Source organism: Girardinichthys multiradiatus, chromosome 12 (genome assembly GCF_021462225.1).
Source record: "Girardinichthys multiradiatus isolate DD_20200921_A chromosome 12, DD_fGirMul_XY1, whole genome shotgun sequence".
NCBI classification, from domain to species: Eukaryota; Metazoa; Chordata; class Actinopteri; order Cyprinodontiformes; family Goodeidae; genus Girardinichthys; species Girardinichthys multiradiatus.
The window spans coordinates 7911658-7926364 of NC_061805.1; the positions used below are offsets into that span (position 1 = coordinate 7911658).

The 14707-nt window shown below is 41.6% G+C and overlaps 1 protein-coding gene across 9 annotated transcripts in view; it reads left to right on the forward strand.

Moving 5' to 3' along the window:
* fbrsl1 (fibrosin-like 1) overlaps nt 1-14707 on the forward strand; it is a 427092-nt gene that overhangs the window by 367374 nt on the left and 45011 nt on the right. For all 9 annotated transcript variants that reach the window (XM_047380816.1, XM_047380812.1, XM_047380817.1 and 6 more), the window contains one exon: nt 12649-12697. In XM_047380816.1, coding sequence (XP_047236772.1) covers nt 12649-12697 — 49 coding nt within the window. The remainder of the gene's footprint in view (nt 1-12648; nt 12698-14707) is intronic.

Below are 14707 nucleotides of genomic sequence, written 5' to 3' on the forward strand. Positions count from 1 at the left end.
ACCATTTTTCAGTTTCTGCAGGGTACACAGCAGACATGTGTAAGAAGGGACTCAAATGCAATCAATTAACCAATTAACTTTTTTTGCCTACATCCAAAACACTAAGTGTGCTCTCAACATAGACATTGTAAAAAATGAAGGTGGCAATATTATGCCATTGGGATGATTTTCTTCAACATTGACAACTAAATATAGGGGAAGAAGGATGTAGCTTTAGAGCAATCCCTGAAGAAAACATTTGAATAGGTAATTAAAGATGGTTTTTACAAAGTATTGACTCTGTTTGGCTGAATACAAATGCACCCCATGCGTTTTAGATTTATATTTGGAAACCTTGTGTAGGTAATTTCTAGGTGTGTACTTGGCTGATTTTATCAGGTGTTGTAGTAGCTTAAGTCGATAGTAGTAGTAGTTTAAACATTACTAATCATCTCCATTGTCAAGGTCAAATTACAGATGCTTGATGATACTCTCTTAAGTGTCAAGTCTAAAGGCATAAGCTCTTTCACAGGAACTCTACAGTTGTCACTGTAGAGCTAAACCAGTCTCTATTGGATGAATAAACAGTACCCATTTAGCATTCCTCCTCCATCATCAATTCCCCTGTGAAGCAAATCTCCTGATGTGTCTCACAGATAAGTCATCACAGTTAATAATAAACTCCAACCTTCCCAGCCCAAGTGACACATCTGGGCTGTTACTGAGTGAAGGGCTCTGCTATGTCATGAAACAGACATAAGGGGAGTGGAACATTCTTTTCCTTGTGTTACAGTCACACTTTCTTTCAGACCTGTGTTTTTGTAGCACATGTTGAGCTAAGGAAGAATGTATTTCTATCTTGTGTTTCTGCAACCCTAAAGTAACACTGAGAGCATTAGTAGTTTATTGAAGGACAGGGTTATCAGACAAAAAGGTCAGTAGCAGGTTTATGGGTGGGATGATAAAGTGTGTGTCTACTGAACCCCCCCTCCACCCCCCCCCTCCACAATTTTCACCCATCACCTCCAGCTCTCTGTTGCTTTTATAATGGCAGCTGTGGAGCAAAGGCATGTGTAAAAGTGACTGGATGGGTATTTGGTGTCCTGGCCAACCCTGCAGTAAGGCCCCTGTGGGAGAAGCTTGTGCTGCAGCTGCTAGAAACCTGAGGCTTGATGTCCGCATCAAAAGTAAATTCCACTTAACGTGCCACATCCTTTTCAACAGTGGCCTGGGGGCATCAGAACCCACAAACACCTTTATATAGTGCATGCCATGTTTGCTTTGAAGTGGGATGGAGGTGTGAGAGCAACAGGATGTTTGGCAACGGATGCCAGTCTACTCTGCACAGTTTCCAGGTTTCCACTCCAGCACTTGCCATCTTGCTTCTACCCAAATGTTTCAGTCAGAGGGAATGACTGTCTTGATCCTAGGAGCCTTGTTGGCTTTTAGTATTCATACCCTTGCCTTTTTTCCCATTTTGTCATGTACTGTTTTGTTTGTGACAGACAAACACAAAGTAGTGCATATTTTTGTGAAATGGAAGAAAAATAATTGTTTTCAAAATTATTTACCAATGGGAACTTTAAATGTGGTGTGTTTTTGTATCAGCCCTCCTGATTTAATAGTTTGTAGAACAACCTTTTGCTGCAGTTACAGATGCAAGTCTTTAGATATGTATTTCTATGAGCTTTGCAAATCTAGTGATAGGAATTTCTGCCCACCTTTAACTTGCAAATTAGCACAAGCTTAGTTAGACTGGATGAAGAGCATCTGTGAAATATAGTTTGAAAGTCATGCCACAGATTCTCAATGGGATTTAGATCTAAACTTTGACTGCACCGTTCTTACACATGAATGTCCTTTTTCTAAACAGGCCTTACAGTTCCCTGTATTTAGCTTCATCAATTCTCCAATGAACTCTGACCAGCTTCCCTCTCTCTGCTAAATCAAAGCGCCCCCACGACATGATGCTGCCACCACCATATTTTTCAATAGGGATTGTGTGTTCAGGGGAATTTGCAGTGTTAGGCAAGTGCAAATTAGGTCTCATTTGTATAGAGTACATTCATCAAATTATTTGCAGTGTCCATTATATGCTTTGTGGCAAACCACAAACTGCACTTCGCATTACTATCTTCCAAAAATGGCTTTCTTCTTGCCACTCCTCCATAAAGGCCAGATTTATGGAGTTGTTCTGTCAAAAGATTCCTTTAAGTTCTAAGTTCTATTGGCCTCTTGTATGCTTCTTTTATTTATATTCTACTTGCCTGCCATGCTTCCATAAGTTTACAGTTGTGTCATACTCTTTCTATTTTTAAATGATGGAATGAAATTTGATATTGTTTTATAATCTATAATCACATAAAATCCCAATAAAATGCATTGATGTTTGTGGTACTTGTGCAAGGCACTAGATTTTCTTAACTGTTCACCCTCAAGCCTCCAACACAGTGTGCGAATCATTTGAGAGTTCTACATTTAGCTAATTCTGAATCCTAGGAGGGATAGACTACATCGTGTGCAGATTTGAAATTTGTGGGATGCAAAATACTAGTGGGGGTATGGAGACTGGTAAAGCTTGGATCTCCAATAGTTTTCCTGGCCTAGAGTCAGCATCAAACTCCCACTGGTATTAGAACAATATTTATTTGTGTTAGAGGGAGGTGATTCATTTTACTCAAACATCACTGGCATAGTATGGGTGAAAGCTGCCTCTCGCTGCGCATTTTTTCCTCTCATTAAAGGTGTCCGCACCCAGAGGAGCAAGCCAATGCCTACCGCAAATTTCTGTGAAGTGCCAGCTTCGGCTTTTCTTCTCTTTGTGAGCTGTCTTTCCCTGCAGAACAAACTCACCATGTGTGGGTTGAGGCAAGGGAAAGGGTCACAGCTTTTTCATCACTGCATTATTTAAAATTCTGCCGAGTTTGTTTTTCCCTCTTAGCAAATTCATCCAAGTCAAAAGCAAAGTGTAATCTTGAGAGAAAAGAAGAAAGGAAGAATGTAAGTTGTGCAGCCTGAGGTGGGCGATGACTCACCTAGACATTGTTCAGATGGACTGGGGAAGAAAAAAATCAGTTCAATGGGAGTTTTTATTGAGCAGTGCTTAAAGCCACCTTTCTCTTAACAAGCTGCAGTGAGAGGTGGTTTGCCTACCAAGCTTGCCTGCAGCTCTCTGCAGGGTGATTATGTCACAGCGGGCCAGTCAGAATGATGTGTATCTCTCTGTTACAAGCCAGCTCAAATAAGGCAAAGGCTCTGACTAGGAATATTATTATTATCTCCTCCAGGATCTTCTCCTCAGCATCAACGCTGGTGCATTGTGAGAGCTCTGGGGGAAGCTGTTTTTGAAATAAGCTGCCTGTCTGTTATTCTGCTTCTCAGACAATAACATTCACAAAGGCTTTTTTATTATTATTTCCCACCACCCACACAGACAATGGTAGAAAGGCTGTACGACAAAGCGATAATCTAGATATGTGGAGAGTGAGCTTTTGTGTCCTACCTCCACTATCATGGCTTCTCGTGCCAGCCCAAGGGGAACATTTTGGTTGTGGCTCCTGACCAACCAATCAGGGAGCGGTGAGTCGTGTCTTAAAGGGCTATCTGCCATCTCTGCTGGCGAGAAGCCTAGAGAGCCAGAGGAGGCCAGCGGTGCTCCGATCTATATCAGGGCCACTGTGTAATGACGAACAGCCTCCTGATACCACACAGAGATTACCCCGTCTTCTTATCGCTGCTGGCATACATTTTGACATTAGAAAGAAAAGGAGACCACTCCCCCCTCTCACAGTCACTGCTTCACTGAAGAGATCGAGCTCAATTTATACTCTTGTTTCTCCATCCTTCATTTGACCACGCAGGACTTACTACTCTTCTGGAGCCTTGTGTGCTTTTAAACCACTAAGCTCCAAATCTACTGTTTTGTTAATTGAGTTAAATGGATTGCAGTGGTTGAGATGATTTGTCTGTCGGCTTTTATTGCTGCAATTCAGGCTGTGCCTCATTGCATTATGCCACCTAATGGGAGCCCTCACCAGATGTTTTGTCTTCTCTAGTATTAACATCCACATGTTCACTTAGGAGGAGATAGCAGTGATGTGCTAGAGCGAATTCCCTCCCATTTGTAGTTATTAATCGAATAATGGCACTTTAACAAATGGAATTCCTGTACTTTTATTCCATATCTATTATTCATGCAGTTTTTGTCAGTCTATTGGGTTGATACTGTGATTTGTTGCCTCATCAGTCCCTGTGACCCATCCGTATATTTCACACTCGGCCCTCGCAGGGAGTTTGAGCAGATCTGAATCCCCTCCAGTGAAATATCTCGTCCTTTTTCCTTCATTTCTCCTTATCTGGTTAGCACTGGCTGCGGGCCTGCTGCGCCGTTGATTTGTGACTTTCTCTGTCTGCAGCGGTGAGAGGCCTTAATGCAATGTGTGCCTCTGCCCTTCTTCCCACTGATGAAACAGGCTCCTGCATTCCCCTGATAGACTGCTAATTTGTATACGAAACTGACAGCCAGCGATGATAAGGGATAGCAACTGCTGCACAGCCAGGGAGAGAGGGAGGGTGGAGTGATAGTTCAGGGTGCAGCAAGTGAGATGGAGGGTAATATTTTACACAAAGCTTATGCCCCCGTGCTCTTCCATCGGTATTCATTTCCTTGCGTCTGTTGCTATGGCGAGCTTGGGGCAGGAGTTTCCAGCCCTACTGCTCTGCCATATACACAAAGGCATTTGTATGTGCCTATAAAAAAAGGCATTTGGGGCTAAGTACAAAGTGGTTTGTGTGTGTTTTGCTAGCATGTAAGGGGCGACCACTTCATTCTACTTGGTCTCCATGGAATTCATTATCATCTTAACGATGCTCCAGTTGAGGCGAGTATCCATCGGTTGACAGTTGCGTGGGATGCTACCTCTCTCGTCTCCATATATCTCATCATGCTTGCTGGGGTTTTGCATTATTACTGGCTCACACCTGTTCTGACAAGCCGGCAGAGGTGGATGTGGAGAGAGCAGAGGGTGGGAATTGAAAGCAAGGTAGATGGCGTCTGTTCCCATGGAACGCACAGCTCTGCTGCGGCTCATAATAAACGACCGCTCGGGAGGTCATTAAGTTTCTGGAACGGTGTGAGGACAAATGCTGGGGAGATAATTAATTTGGTGTCTCCTGTTGTAGCCTGGGAGCTGTAGTCCCACTGTGCATGGCTAATGCAGCATCTATTGTAAAGTTGCTTTTGAAGATGTCTGGGGAGAAAAAGTCGAGGATGCTGAGTGGGTACTGAAAGTGGTCCTAATTGATGTTCATGTTGCTGTTCAAAGACAACAATTTACATTTTAAAAAGTGAGTCAGTGGATTAAGTGGATTCAGAAAAGAGCTTTAATTTAATTATAGTTAAAGAAAACATATAAGCGGTCACTAACTCTGCTGGCCTGGTGTTCCAGGCAGCTCTGTCGTACCTCTGAGCTGCACCTCAGCACCACTCTGAGCAGGTGAGGGGATACAGGGCTTCAGAACACTGAATGGAAATTGTAGGAGAGGGCAGCGAAGGAGGAAGCTGACAGTGATGAAACACCAGGCAGGGAGGTAAATTAACACTGCGTAGGTTGGAGTGTGTGCACGGACATGTGTGATTGGGTTTGTGTGTTGGTAAGTAGAGGCATGGACAGACAGGTTCAACCTGGGTAATTGAGTGCCTGATTGCCCATGCTAGGGAATGTGCCCCATGGCCCACTTGGCTTCTTTCATTTTCACTCTCATTTTCTTCTGGTCTGCTTTCTGCTAAATCATTTTGTGCCATGTCATGGCACAGCAATATAAATACAAACATGGTTGTGTATATAGGCCTGACAAGCATCTTTGCTTTCATCAAGCTTCCAACAGGAGCTGAGTTGCGTGTTGAAGCAGAAACAATAGTATGATGATTGTTTCATGTGTGGTTTTCTTTTGTTCTGCCCATCACACTGGTTTTGAAATTGTTCTGTCAGTGAGTCATGTAAGACTTGACTTCTTAATGAAGATATTGCCATTTTAAAACTTGTTGGTTCCCAACTAGCTTGTAGTATCCACCGTTTTCACACTGTTAGAACTTTTCTGAACCTTGTAATAGACCATCACAAAGTACTCAATACAAATTTTACTTAACAATTTGAATTTCTAACTCGTTTCAACCACCATCCCACTCCCATAATCCTATATTATAACATTACTGGAAGCGTTGTATGATGTGCTATAACAATGAATAATACAGCCATCAAAGAGAGCATGAATGAGAGTTGAATTTTTATTTGTTCATAGTTTTTTCCCATTGTGAGTTAAGGAAAGACATGATGCTATGTATTCCTTCTTAGAACGTCAGAGCTGCACTGGGCTCACAACTCAGCAACCACAAATTTATGAGATTAATGGCATGCCATACAGCTACCTAGAACTGCTGGGAGTACTTGTGTCACTATCTAGGGTTGCAATAAGAAAAAAATCACTCTATTGACACTTGCATCTGTCTGCGCTTCTAAATGCTAGGGCCAGTTCCAGAATATTGGGGTTGGGCTGTTGAGATGTCTGAAACAGGGTTAGGTTGTAAAACATTGTCCCAAGCTTTGAATATCTCACAGAGCAATAGTCAATCAATTATCTGAAAATGGGAAAAGTATAGAAGAACTGCAAACTTATCAAATGTGTCAATTTATGTAAACAGATTCCTCAACACAAAACGGCTCCAGTTCCCTCATGTTGGATGGTTTTTATTTGTAAACAGCGACCATCAAGTCTAACCACAGATTCACAGTTGGATTGAGGTATGGACTTTGACTTGGCCATGCCAACATATTTAAATGTTTTCCCTTAAACCACTCGAGGATTGCTTTAGCAGTATGCTTCAGGTCATTGTCCTCCTGGAAGGTGAACCTCTGTCCCTGTCTCAAATCACAGGGAGACTGACACACATTTTGCTCAAGAATATCTATATAAAAACATTCCCACAGCATGATCTCAAGTGACCAGGGCACCTTCCTCCATACATTTGAGGCGTCATCCACATACTTTATGGCAAACTCAAAATGTGCCTTCTTATTTTTAACACTAAGTAATGGCTTTTTACTGGCCACTCTTCCATAAAGCCCTGCTCTATAGAGTGTATGGCTTATTGTGGTTCTATAGACAGATACTCCAGTCTCTTCTGTGAAACTCTGCAACTCCAGGGTTACCTTTGCTTTCTGTGCTGCTTCTCTGATTAATGCCCTCCTTAACCAGTCTGGTGTGTTTATACTGACAGATCATGTGATACTTAGACTGCACACGGTTGGACTTTATTTCACTTCATTCTTCTTCTTTTTTTAGATATATTTTTCTCATTTCATTTTGCCAACTTAGACTATTTGTGCAGATCCATAACATAAAAGAAATTAAAAAAAAAAACAAAGGAAAAAAATTAAAAGCTAAGAGCAATGAACATTTTTGCAAGGCACTGTACATCCAAAGCATTATGTGTAGCACAAAACTAACACTGCACATTACCCTGAATACAACATCCCTATATACCCCTTTCCACCAATGTGGTATGAGGCCCGTTCCGGTACCCGAATGTGATTTCAAACAGGAGACGTGTGTTACCACCAACAAAAGGAGGCTCCAGGCACGCATCTGGTTCAACTCGGGCACCATAGAATACTTGGTTTTTCTGCGCAAACCACAACCTCACCCGTGAGCGGGTCGAACCTGCAGACAGTAAAGGCAACAAGTATGGCGGCAAACACAAAGGACATACCATATAAATATTTTTTATACATTATTTATATGCAAAAACAAACTAAACACTTCGTATAACTACTCGTTTCCATTTCACTCATGGATACCTAAATATAACAAATTAAAACATTGTACGTACTTTTGGTCTTGCATGTCGCTATCTCTTTTTCCATAATTACCTGTAGTTTATGGATGCTCTCTTTTTGCTTTAAAAGGAACATTGTGCGCAGCTCAGCAAGCTCCACTGTACCACTACCACACATTCCCCCCACATTGTGTAACGCCCACTGTTGATGACTCATGTTTTGTTCCTAAAACTGGTGGAAACTGGTGGAGCATCAGTGTTCAACAAAACACCAAAGTTCCAAAGTAACCGAACCGGTTCAAGAACAACAGTTCCTTCAGTGGAAAATTGCCAATAGTGAGACATGGTGGTGGCAGAATCATGCTGTTGTGATGCCTTTTGTTTTTAGCAGGGACAAGGAAACTGCTCAGGGTGGATAGAAGGATTGATGGAGTTAAGTCTGTGATGGTATTGTGGCAAATTTTTTTAATATCACATGGCATGAATACTTTGCCTGGCATTTTGCATGAAATTAAAACGAACCTCCGTTGAACTTGTCCAATAGGTTTTTTTCCGATACATAACATTTGCCAGATTACTCAGAACAACATTTTAATTATAGTCTTTAATGACATGAGGACACAACAAAGTCTACCGGCAGGTTCCTCTATTTTCACACCTCAGCTGTTGTGATAGAACTGCAGAGTGTTTGAAAATTATATCATAGAAGGGAAGAGCTGGATCAGGAATTTACTTGTATTTAGTCTAGGTTTACCTAATCTCTGACTGCAAGGTTTCTGACTGCTAGGAGATAATTTGCTCTGCTACGTGGAATGCAGGGCATGAAATAGAGCTCCCAGATCAAAGATAGAGTGAAAGCCTGGGGATCGTTTGATATAAAGCAGAGAGGGGCTGACGTGCGCTGGGTTATGGAGAAAGAAACTGGTCTCAGCAGTCTTTACTAAATGAGGTTAATTGAGTCTGGGTAATTGCTGACCTTCGTGTCTGAGTGAAATCACATCCTTAACTGATCAATGCTTTTCATAAATTTTATGCCTCAAGGTCATTCAGCTGATTATGCTGCCCTCCCTCCTCGTCTGCATTACCTTGCTCTGGTGGCCTATTGTGTAAAAATGAAGCATGGAGACATTTTAACATTAAAAGAATGCTATTAGCCTTGTCTCAGGTTTTCCAAATTAATTAGCTGGCCGTGTTGTTAAGTAAAAGCAATGTGGACAGGGAGAATTTTCCGTTTTTTTTTTTTTTTCTTTTTGCTTCTGCGTTTGGCCTCACCTTGCACAACTCACTTACTGCTCGCAAGGTTTTGTGCCTCCCCACTCTCCCTCTGCGGCCCTGCTATCATCTAGAGATTTATGGAGTGAATAAGTCATGTGTTCAAGGAAGTTGTGGACTTTTCAAAACAAACAGCAGTGTAATTTGGAATTTGGCATTCCCTAAATCTGGGAATTATCGTCCGGCATGTGGCGCTTTAGGGATTTAGCACTGTAATAGCGGGTTTTACTGGCCAAGCTCCCTCCTTAACTTCTTTCTCTTTTCTCCCCCTGTGTCCTTTTTTACGCCTTCCGAAGAAACAGGAGGATTTCACAGCTGCTGGGAGCTGAGCTCTGGCTGGCCCCTGTGACCTCCTTCTTTCTCAACCCCCCCCTCTCTGTTTTTCTCCCTCGATCCAGCACTCTTTTTCCTCGGGGAGCTCTTGTGTGGCTCAGAGGAAGCTGAATCATAAAGCATAGCTAATGAATAGAATAGAGAAGGAAAGCTGAGGCCAGCTGACGGCCCTCCAGAGAGAAGGCCAGGCCCCTGAAGCCCCAGGCTCAAATAGCAGACGGCCCTCACAAAGGTCAAGCATCCTGCGGCCCGCTCCAAGAGCTTTTGGCTTCTAGGCAATGTGGCTTAAATTTCTCCCATAGTTTTGTTTAGTGGTTAAATTTCCCTGTTGCCTTTGAAAAATTTGGCCTTTGCACCTCTTTTTCATTGTCTTTCTGTTTCTCTCCATAAGTATGTCCTGTCTGTCTCATCTTTCTCTCTGTTGATTATGGCAATCAGGGTTGCCTCAACAAAGAGAGTGTGAAGAATTTGTTATACATGACCTCCTCAAATCACAACCGCAGGCAGCTCAGGTTGCCAGCAGCACGGCCCAGAGAAAAAATGTCAATTTGACCAACAACACGCCAAACGCTGCACAAAAACAACAGCCAGCAGAAACAGAGCTCTGCTGTGACATGTCTTTTTAAGCATTGCCTTTGCAAGCCAGCCTTGTAATTGTGGATTATGTGACTGACTCATACAGACTTGGCAGGTGCAAAACACGGCATTAAATTCTAAATATTGCTTGTTGTTACTTGGGATACAGTTCAATATAAAAGAGCTACTTTCCATCAGGCTGGGACGGGAAGGAGGGAGATCTAGATCATTTTGACAAATGCTGAACACACCCTTTCTGTTCTCAGGAACATGTTATGTCTGTCTCACACTCTAAGGATAACCACTTTGGTCATAACAACTGTTTTAGCTGTTACACAGAGTAATACCTCACCTACCTTGTTTTTTTTTTTACTGCTTTTGTGACCCCGTGCCACTCTAAGCATGACCCTGAGCCACCTTCCATGTCCATTTGACAAGCTTCATTTCACTCTGAGCCCATATTTTTCTTTCAGGGCCTGCAGGGCCTTGATTAAAGGCTGAAGTTGTGCTGTTGCTATGCCAAGGGTTGGTACTGGAGCGTTTAATGTTGTCCAAAGCCAACAAATAGTTTGTGTTGGACTTCGGCGCCCCATTTTTGGGAGATTGAAAGAGTCCAATGCACAACACTCTCTTTCCTTTATAGCCTATCACACTGTCTAGGGGAGGAAACTAAGATTGTTTCTGTTCAGCTGAGGGCTTGCCCTGTTTGAATGTTCTTCTCATGGAGACCAAAGAGGTGCCTATATATTTTGGAAAAGGCTGAAGTATAATTCAGGTATTTTCAGGTCTGGATAATTATGGAAAAAGAAAATAGAAGTATTCCTCCAGTTGTATAAATGTCAGTTGTAAATTTCTAAAAATAACCTTCATCCATTTGCTTAATTGTTGATAAGCGGGTCCATGGGTCCATCAGTCTGATCATTCATCCAACCTTAGATCCATCCGTCCGTCCGTCCATCCATCCCTCCGTCCATCCATCCATCCATCCTCACGCTGTGTTTTTAGCAGGTTCCATATCAATAGTCTGATCTCTGTAGGAATATCGCACACAAATTTATTCCAAATTGTTGTATCTCCATTTTAAAGCTGGGTTGAGAATTGACTGAAAATAACTGAAAATATGAGTCTCAAAAAGTTTCTGAAATTTCAGAAGAAGAAAATTGCCAGATCCCTGAATCTGTACTGCACATTTGCAGTAGTTTTAATTAATTTCCACAAATGCACAAGCTGCTAGTTCTTTCAGTCTTGCTTTGTGCAAAAGTCATTGGGTATTCAAAACTAAAATCTCAGTCTGTTAATGTTGGCAAATTATCTTAAGCTTCAGCCAAGTGATTCATAATGTTTCCTTGCAGAATAGATGCTGCAGAATTTGACAAATATCTTTCTCTGTAATTATCAGCAGATTATTTCCTTTAATGCTTACTTTTCTGATTCAGCTGTTGCGATCATCAGTGGAGACTTCCCTTGAGCTTTCATTTCTCTATTTTTATGGCCTGTTAGTAAAGAAAATTTATAAGAGAATTGACTCTCTACTTGAGGTCTGTTGTGGTTTGTGAGAGAAGAAACATCAAGCACAGACATCTAAACATTGTAGGAAAAAAGTAACATAGCAGCAGTAAAGTAAGAGTCTGAAGGTCTTGGAAAGAAGAGGATGTCCTCAAAACACTTGTGAAGAATTAACAGGGATGCCAAGGACAGCCATCTGTGTTTACAGAATCATTCGTGTTTTCTCTATGTCTCCCTTGTACTGACTCAGACTTGGTGTTCATTCTTTACATATGCTCCCTTTCTGCAGCATGAAATACAAGCATGGCAGTTAAGGACACTCTGGGGGCCTTTGGGTGGAGCATATGTTCAACTCCTGAAGATTTTTACATGTCTGTGGATCTCAGATAAAAGAAACTTAAGCAAATGGAAAATATAGCTTCAAAACATCTAGATGGGCTGAAGATTTTCAGTGTTAATGTTATCTTTCATTCACACACCTTTGTTTGTAGTAATTTTAACAATGCCAGACTGCTTTTCCAACATCCAACTCCTTGCATTGATATGTGATATGTTTTAATTTAGGGGATGATATCACATCATTCTCAGGTACCTTAATCACTCAGCCTCAACCAGCATCTTCTACTAAAGTACATCAGGACTACACTGCTTACTGAGCGTAACATCATTCCTCCATGAGAGATTCTTTGTTGAAATGAAATTAGATGCACAATAGAACTGCATACCGTTGATTGGTTGGAAAATGTCAGTGTACTCTGCGATTTCTTAGCAGTAGCATGTTTTTCTCAAGTCTTTGTCCTCTGCTGCTGCTTTGCCAACCGACTGCCTTCCTATGTCCTTGACAGCATTTCTTGTGAAGGGATTTCAGGTGGCCCAACACTGCCACCTAATGTTACCTCATCAAGGAAAGTCAGGCACAGAAGGAGCTCCTCTCCTTGGTAGATTGGTGACTGCTGATTGATTCTATAATGCTGTGTGTGAAAGCTGAACTTCACTTTCAAGCAGTGTGCCTGGGGTTGCATTTATATACAGATAAATACCTCGAATGTAGAAATGGTAGAAATGTTAAGAATGTGAATTATACTTTTAATTATATTTTATTTCAGATTCATTTAATCACTGATTTTTTTGCCTTTGCCTTTCTCCAGGTATCTGATGTAGGATCAGAGAAGCTCTTTTCCCCTACCACACCCAAAGGTAAGTCGCATCTGTTTTCTCATCTGCTTTATTCATAAACAGAACAAAATCTGGGTTTTTGCAAATGAGTCCAGTTCTCTCCTGCTCTAATCCTGCAGCTCCCATTCAGATTTAAATGTTGCCAGACATAAACAAGGTCTGGTGACTACATATGCATCCATTTTTCCCGAGTGCACAGCGGTGTTTCTTGGATGACCCCACCAAAGGCTTAGTCTTCCTACATATTGGTTCATTAGAGAGGATTTAGAGCCTCTCTGCCACATGCTCCCACAAATGGTAACTTCCCCTCAGGCATTACAAGCTCTCTGACAGCAGGCCTGGATCATAATTGATGCCAAAGGAAAGACAGAAAAAGAGCTTTGTCAGCCCCCAGACAACACAAACTATGTCTGCATTTGCATATGCACATATGTACATTATTAGGCCCTTGCTTATTTTTCACCATGACAACTGGAGATTACACGTGATTGTGTGCTTTTGTGTGTATTACGTGACATATATGGGCAGGTATTTCTGGCACGTCGCAGGCACCCTGCAGATATACATTGTTAGCAGCACCTGAATATTTGCTACATGCAGTGAAGAGCTCAGCAGGTCAAAGCAGGGGTAAAGGTGTTTAGCTGCAGATTGGGGGGGGGGGGGGGGGGGGGGGGCTAGATCAGCATACTCATTACAGATAGCAGCATGCAGACTATGTCTGGGCAAGGAGCATGAAGAAGGCCCATTAACACAAGCTGAGGTAAAATGAGATGGATCTACTCACTGTAAACTATGGCCAGATGAGGAAGGTTTTACAGGGAGGCATGTCTCCAGACTCAACAAATAGATCAGCATATATCAACGAGGTTTTATAATAATAGTCTAACTAGGCATACTTTATTTTTTATTTAGTTTCTTTTAATTAGGGTTAAGTGTTTTAAAAAAACACTGACTTTTGGATTCTGTTTATCCTGATTGTAAAAGGATAGGGCTTTATGCATATTTGAATACTGTTAAACCTTTTAAATATTTCGTGTTACTTGCTTAGATCAACAATGCAACAAACAGACATCTAACATCAGAACAAAGTGATCTGAGCAACAGATAGATAAGCATTAAAACAGAAAGTTACTGTTAGACTAACATTGCAGAATCAATACAGCCCATCTCACAGGTTATTTTTGTTAGGAATGAGCCTACAGGTCTTACGAGGGGAAACAGCAGACAGCCAGGTTTCTGGCTGAAGATTTGATCCAAAGAATGTGCTTATAGCCCAGAGACAGTGTTGTCTAAATCACCTACTTTGTTTATTCATTTTGTTACCAACTACCAGCGCTGTCTGTATGTCTTCATATTGTACAAGTCTGGCCTTTCAGAAGTTTGTTTCTCCCGGGGTTTAGCCCGCACATTTTCTTCCTCAGTAAGCAGCTAAATGCCTGCTCAATCATAAGCAGCTGACAGAAAAGAAAACAGTTAACTTTAATCTTTGTCCAACACAGGTTCTTCTCAATAAGCTTTCTTCTCGTTTTTCTTCTTGCTATGGTATTGTTCTGCCTCTGACACGTTAGTGTTTTTATTGTTTTACCTCGTGCTGCATCACTCTTCTCAGCCTCTAGCAGTCGCTGAGCTTGCAAGAGTTTAGAAAGCAGTGGCATATTCTGCTTTTGATAGATGTGGGTGTCATCATTTTGTTTTTATTTCTGTCAACAAGCCTGTTGTCAGGCTGTGGAGCTAATTGTAGCATCATCACGGTGGACGTAATGTTAATCAGATTCACTCCACTTGTTCTATTAAACACAAGTTGCCACTGTTGAGGAATTATTACAGCTACACAGCAGGAATAATTGTAGAAGCAGAATTAAAAGGAAGAACAGACTTAACAAAACAATGTTATATCTTTAAATGTACTTTTGTTCGATCAGCATCTTGTCTGCAGAAGTTAAATAAGGGTTTTCAAAGTAGAAGGGTCCATTTTACGATACCCCAGTATTCCTTAATACAGTATTACCACCACACTATAAGTTGTAACGT